Source organism: Quercus lobata, chromosome 9, assembly GCF_001633185.2.
Source record: "Quercus lobata isolate SW786 chromosome 9, ValleyOak3.0 Primary Assembly, whole genome shotgun sequence".
Taxonomy (NCBI): domain Eukaryota; kingdom Viridiplantae; phylum Streptophyta; class Magnoliopsida; order Fagales; family Fagaceae; genus Quercus; species Quercus lobata.
In genome coordinates, this window is record NC_044912.1 from 30748147 (window position 1) to 30755658 (window position 7512).

At 46.4% G+C, this 7512-nt stretch overlaps 1 protein-coding gene across 1 annotated transcript; it reads left to right on the plus strand.

Moving 5' to 3' along the window:
• The first annotated feature begins 1273 nt into the window (after positions 1 to 1273).
• LOC115961562 lies at positions 1274 to 2911 on the plus strand. Its single transcript, XM_031080525.1, has one exon. The coding sequence runs from the start codon at positions 1274 to 1276 to the stop codon at positions 2909 to 2911; it is 1638 nt and encodes a 545-aa protein (XP_030936385.1).
• Positions 2912 to 7512: the final 4601 nt, after the last annotated feature.

Below are 7512 nucleotides of genomic sequence, written 5' to 3' on the forward strand. Positions count from 1 at the left end.
TTAGCTTTTAAGAAAATAAAATAATATAAACATCACAATAAAATAATATATCCACTACAATAAAATAATATATCCACTACAATAAACAACAATCACAAGCACCTGCAACCACCACCGTTACCGTTGCCGCCACTGCCACCGCTGTCGCCGCCATCGCCACCACCACTGCTGCCGACTCTTCCACCGCCACCGCCGCCACCACATGATAGCAAATAATCGTCTAGTGTTAACAAGTGATTTTTTTAACCTCAAATTATACTTATACATTTTTTTTTTACTAAAATAATTTCTCAATTATCATGATAGCCTATTATCGTCTCAATTGTCCAGAAGCAATCTTGGTACAATGTGAACTATGACATAGAGGAACTTTATAAGAAAACATATAAAATAGAACATATATTATAGTAGGAACAATGTAGTCCATAGATTTACTCACATACATAACTCAAACCAAATTACAATAAAACTCACACACTCGCACAAGTTCCTATGACTCATGCTTCTCAACATACAAAAAAGAAAGTTCCTACGACTCGCCTTACAATTGCCATAAATGTTCAATAAGGTCTGACTGGAGTTGAAAATGAATTTCTCGATCTCTAATCCATCCGTGCCTCTCAATGTATGACAAAAATTCATCACTTTGTTCACGTAACACTTGCAGAGGAGGATTATCCACTCTGATGGGGTAAGAAATCGCGGAACATTGGGCCTGACGGATTCGGACTCATGGGCCAATATTAAGCGTGGGCTGAGGACTTGGCATCACTTAAAAATACTTGGTGTACACGTTTGGAATCCGAGGGAACCCTAGGAAAATCAGGATGTTCGCACAAAGAGAATTCTAGAAGATCCGCCTTAGTGAAAAACCCACTCTACAAGGAAATACTTGTCCATCACGCTTGGGATTGTTAGAGGAAGAGTCCCATAAGGAAAAGACTTCTAGTCCAAGGAAGGGAAGTCGATTTTCTTCTACTATAAAAGCTTCAATACCCTCGCAAATCAACGTACGCATAATTTACCCTCTCTAGCACTCTAGAGTTGAAAACAATTCTAACTTAACCGTCGGAGGGTATTTGGTCGACACCACACCGGTGCCCACGACGAGATCACTTCTTTCTTTTTGCAGGTTATTAGAGCGAGCGTGGATTGTGCTGCTCACTGGTGATATTACGGCATCATCAGTTGGCGCCGTCTGTGGGAAAAGCGAAAAGTTTAAGCCAAATCATCGCCTCCCGAACATAAGAGTCGCATGGTACTCACTCGCTCGATGGCTACCACCAACAACGCTCAGGAAGACGACTCACCGAGATCTACTGCGTTAGAAAGGCAGGTCCAGACTCTCATGACAGCAGTAGAACGACTCACAAAGAAGAACCACGATCTGGAGGAGCAGCTACGACAAAGGGATGTAGGACCCAACCCTCAGGAGCAAAACCAGGAAGGTGACAGTGCCGAGCGAAGGGAGCAAGAGAAGCATGAGGGCAGCAATGCCCCAAGCCGACCAGAGCAGCAAAACGTGAGCCTTCTGTCTCTCATGGATTTTGCCCCCCCACCAATCGTCGCTGAAATGCAGGCGATGAAGGAGCAGATGGAGGTCATGATGAACGCACTCAAAGGGCGAGTATCTTCTGATCTCGACGACCTAGTGAACAGGACAGATTCACCATTCACCGCGTTCGTGAACTCATTCCCCCTGCCACAAAAGTTATGGATGTCGCAGTTCGAAAGTTATGACGGGGTTAAGGATCCACTCGATCATCTAGAGACCTTCAAGACCTTGATGCACCTTCAGGGCGTACCAGATGAGATCATGTGTAGGGCGTTCCTGACCACGCTGAAAGGGCCTGCGAGGGTCTGGTTCAGTAGGCTGACACCAAACTCCATCAATACTTTCAAAGAGTTGAGCGCCCTGTTCACCTCACACTTCATAGGCGAACATCGATACAAAAAGTCCACAGCTTGCTTAATGAACATCAAGCAACGAGAAGACGAGACGCTGCGAGCCTACATAACTCGTTTCAACAAAGAAGCCCTGTCGATTTACGAAGCTGACGACAAAATACTCGTAGCCGCGTTCACTAGCGGGTTACGGAAGGGTAAGTTCTTGTTTTCCTTATACAAGAATGACCCAAAGACCATGACGAACGTCCTCTACAAGGCTACCAAATACATGAATGCAGAAGATGCATTGCTGGCCCGCGAGGAAAGGCCTAAGAAGAGGGAAAGGCAGGAAGACACGAGACAAGACAGGGGGCGAAAGGTCGCTAAAACCGGGGATCGACGTGATGAAAAGCGCTCCAGACCCCCCACTGGAAGGTTCACCAATTTCACCCCGTTAACCGCACCAATCGATCAAGTATTGATGCAAATCAAAGATGAAGGAGCATTGACTTTTCCTGGAAAGTTGAAGGGAGACCCCAACAAAAGACCGAAAGACAAGTATTGTCGCTTTCATCGAGACCACGGTCACGACACAGCTAACTGCTATGACCTGAAGCAGCAGATTGAGGCCCTAATCAGGCAAGGGAAACTACAGAGGTTCGTCAGCAGGGAAAGAACTGATACGTCGGAAGAACAAGCTCCACGAAGGGAGAACGACCGCCCGAGACCACCCATAGGAGACATACGAATGATAGTAGGGGGCACAACTGCAGCAGGATCCTCCAAGAAAGCCCGAAAGACCTACCTCAGGATGGTCCATAGCGTCCAACTCACAGGATCAGTACCAAAGATGCCGCGGATAGATAATCCAGTCATAAACTTTTCAGAGGATGACGCTTGGAGACTTCACCATCCTCATGACGACGCGCTAGTAGTCAGCCTGCAGGTTGGGGATTATAATATGCACCGGGTCCTTGTCGACAACGGCAGCTCAGCGGACATCCTATACTATCCAGCATTCTAGCAAATGAAGATTGACAAGGAACGATTATCCCCTACGAACGCCCTGTAGGATTTGGGGGTACGAAGGTCTTCCCTCTAGGCGCAATAACGCTAGCTGTGACGGCAGGTGACTATCCTTAACAGATCACTAAAGAGATAACGTTCCTCGTAGTCGACTGCTCGTCCGCTTACAACGCCATCCTCGAGCGACCCACTCTCAATTTCCGGAAGGCGGTAACCTCTACATATCACCTAATGATCAAATTCCCGATGGAATATGGGGTAGGAGAACTGCGGGGGAATCAAGTAGCAACACGAGAATGCTATATCGCCATGTTAGAGATGGAGGATCAGCAGTAGACAATGTGCATCAGGAAACAGTGAGCATTAGCAGAACCGGTTGAAGAGCTAGAAGAAGTAAGACTTGACGATGCACGGCCTAAATGAATGACTAAGATTGGCACACTAGCCAGCTGGCCCGTACGCCAGACGATCACAACTTTCCTAAGAAATAACCAAGACGTATTCGCCTGGAATCATGAAGAGATGCTGGGAATTGACCCGTCGGTCATGGTCCACAAGTTGAATGTGTCGCCCTCCTTCCCTCCAATCCGGCAAAAGAAACGGGTCTTCGCCCGGGAACGGGATAGGGCCATAGCCGAGGAAGTTCGGAAGTTACTGGAGGTAGGTTTCATCCGGGAAGTGTATTATCCCGACTGGCTAGTGAATGTAGTTATGGTTAAAAAAGCCAACGGAAGCTGGAGGATGTGCGTAGATTTCACAGACCTCAACAAGGCTTGTCCCAAAGACAGCTACCCGTTGCCACGAATAGATACCCTTGTGGACTCGACTGCAAGACACCAGCTCCTCAGCTTCATGGACGCTTTCTTTGGCTACAACCAGATCAGGATGGACGAATCTGATCAGGAGAAGACATCTTTCGTCACAAGCCAGGGATTATTCTGCTACAAGGTGGACTCAAAAATGTTGGAGCAACATACCAAAGGCTAATGAACAAGATGTTTACACATTAGATTGGCAGGAACCTCCAGGTTTATGTTGACGACATGTTGGTGAAAAGCGTGCATAAAAAAGATCACCTAGATGACCTCAGAGAAACATTCGATACGCTTCGATCATTCAACATGAAGCTGAATCCGAACAAGTGTGCGTTCAGAGTAACTGTGGGAAAATTCTTGGGTTACATGGTATCCCAAAGAGGAATAGAGGTCAACCCGGAGAAGGTGCGGGCGATAATGGAGTTGGAACCACCAAGGACGGTCAAGGAGGTCTAAAGTTTAAATGGGAAGATCGCAGTACTGAACAGGTTCGTCTCAAGGGCAACGAATAGGTGTTTGCCATTCTTTCGAACTCTGAGAAAGTCATTTGAGTGGACGGATGAATGCCAAACGGCTTTCAACGACTTAAAGACGTATCTATCGTCTCCACCGCTGCTCAGTCCGTCCATACACGGAGAGGAACTCTATCTTTATTTGGCAGTCTCGAGTGCTGCTGTAAGCGTAGCTTGGGTAAGGGAGGAGGACGGTATACAGAAACCCGTCTACTTTACTAGCCGCGCGCTCCGTGGAGCAGAAGAGAGGTACCCTCAGTTGGAAAAGTTGGCTTTCGTGTTGGTAATTGCTGCGCGGAGGCTTAAGTCATACTTCCAAGCGCATACAATCATTGTCCTAACAGACAAGCCGCTGAGAAAAGCCATGCATAGCCTAGAAGCAGCAGGAAGGATGGCCGTGTGGGTAATAGAGCTAAGCGAATTTGACATCCAGTACCGCCCGCGGACGGCCATAAAAGGACAGGCAATAGCTGACTTCATCGCCGAGTTCACACTCGGGGAAGACCAGGGGGTAAAAAAGAAGGAACAGTGGAGTATCCACACGGACGGATCCTCAAACAGACAAGCCGGAGGAGCCGGAGTAGTGATTAAAACTCCGCAGGGGGACACGATACAGTGCATGATCCGACTGGATTTCCCAACAACCAACAACAAGGCAGAGTATGAAGCCCTGGTCGCAGGGCTAGACCTTGCAAGGGTCACGGGTGCAAAAAGCATAATTGTCCACTGCGATTCACAAGTGGTCACAAGTCAGATCAATGGCAGCTACGAGTGTAAGAATGATAGAATGAAGAGATATCTGGAAGAAGTGAGGTACCGAATCAACAGCCTCGATGTCGAATTCATTCAGGTCCTGAGGGAAGTGAACGAATGGGCTGACCAACTAGCAAAAGCTGCATCAGCCGAATTCATGTTGGTTCCCGAACAGGTATTATCATTCGTCCAAATATCTTCACTTATCGATGACGAGACAAATATGCAGGTAGTGAACTCTGAACGCAACTAGACCATGCCATTAATCTCCTACCTAAAGGACGGGGTGTTACCAGAGGAAAAGGGCACTGCAAGGAAACTGAAGGTCCAGGCGCCACGATTCGTGCTGATAAAGGATGTCCTATATAAAAGGGCCTTCTCTCGACCGTACCTGAGGTGTTTATGCCAAGAAGAAGCAGACTATGTGATGAAAGAAGCACACGAGGGTATCTACGGAAACCACTCAAACGCACGATCACTGGTACACAAGTTGATCCGAGCAGGATACTACTGGCCTACAATGATGAAGGATGCGCAAGCTTATGTCCAATCTTGCAACAAATGCCAGAGGTTCAGTAATTTCATAAGGCAGCCATCCGAAGAGCTGACACCTATGACGGCTCCCTGGCCATTCGCACAATGGGGACTTGATATTATGGGTCCGTTTCCGACAGCCATCCGGCAGCTGAAATTCTTGGTCGTTGGCATAGACTACCTCACTAAATGGGTCGAGGCAGAAGCTTTGGCCACCATCACGGAGAAAAACATCCGAAGTTTTGTCTAGAGAAATATCATATGCAGGTACGGGATACCCAGGGTACTGGTCTCTGACAACGGAAAGCAGTTCAACAACAGCATGTTCAGAGACTTCTGTGCGGAGCTAGGGATCAAGAATCACTACTCGTCACCCGCACTCCCACAGGCAAACGGGCAAGTTAAGGTCACGAACAGGTCTCTGCTCAAAATAATCAAGACCCGTCTCGAGGGGGCAAAGAGTATCTGGCCAGACGAACTACCAAGCGTCCTATGGGCATACCGGACCACAGCGAGAACACCTACTGGAGAAACACCATTCCGACTTACATATGGAACCGAAGCTGTCATTCCCGCAGAGGTGGGGCTCACAAGTTACCGAGTGGAGAGCTACGACGAGAATACAAACAAAGTGGGTATGCGCCTCCAGCTTGATCTACTGGACGAAGTCAGGGCAACAGCAGAACAGAGGTTGGCGCGGTATCAGAATCTCATGGCGAAACACTACAACAACAAAGTGAGGCACAGGGACTTCCAGGTCGGGGACCTCGTACTACGAAGAGTAATGGGTGCTGCCAGAGATCCTTCACAAGGAAAACTCGGTCCCAACTGGGAAGGACCATACAGGATCACGTCATGGCAAAGGAAGGGAACTTACCACCTCGAGACAATGGATGGACGAAAGCTACAGCACCCTTGGAACGCGGAGCATCTTCGGAAATACTACCAGTAGAGGAAAATATGGGGAACCGACGATTTCCAAAGTTTATTTTATTCCATTCTTTTAGCTACAATTTAATAGTTTTTCCTTTTTACTTTTGCTACAATCTTTTTGTGCCTTTTTAAGCCCAAGGGGGCAGGTACTTTTTCTACAAACGCTTTTTTTAAAGAAGAATATTCAGGCAAAGCTATGAGTTTTCACATGGATATTACACAGGCCAAGTCCACAAAGTGGACGAATCACTAAGGTGATGGAAAATGTCTACTATATGGACGGATCACCAAAAACGGTGAACTAATTTACATGTCCACAGAGTGGACGGATCACCAACAGCGTGAAAGAACTATCCATAAAGTGGACGGATCACCTAAACTGTGGTATAATTTACATTCTCCACAAAGTGGACAAATCACCAAAACGGTGAACATATTTACAAGTCCTCAAAGTGGACGGATCACCAAAACGGTGAAAATAATTACAAGTCCACAAAGTGGACAGATCATTAAGGTGATATAAAACTGTCCTCAAAGTGGACGGATCACCAAAATGATGAACATAATTACAAGTCCTCAAAATGGACGGATCACCAAAACGATGAACAAAATTACAAGTCCAAAAATGGACGGACAACAAGATTTTGAAAAGTTGACGGACCATACCTGTCTTCAAGGTAGACGGATAATCCAAATGAACGAATCAATCAACACTAAAAATAATAGAAGTCCACACTGTGGATGAAGTATACTCAGATAGACGAGTATTTTCTTAAAAATCTCTCCTTCATGAGGAGGACGGACTTTTAAACAAGTTCCAAACAACAATAGAAAGCATAAAAATAAAGTATAACATTAATAAGCGAATAAAAAGCCCAGGAGGCAAGTGTTTAATACAATAAAAAAGAGGACAGATTGTTCTCAAAATAAATTACAAAAAGATAAGTAATATCAATCTACTTTTTTGGGTCGGCAACTTGGGCATCCTTCAACGGGATAGATTCTCCGTCACCCTGAACAGCATCTTCACCAAAAAGGTCGTCCGTATTCTC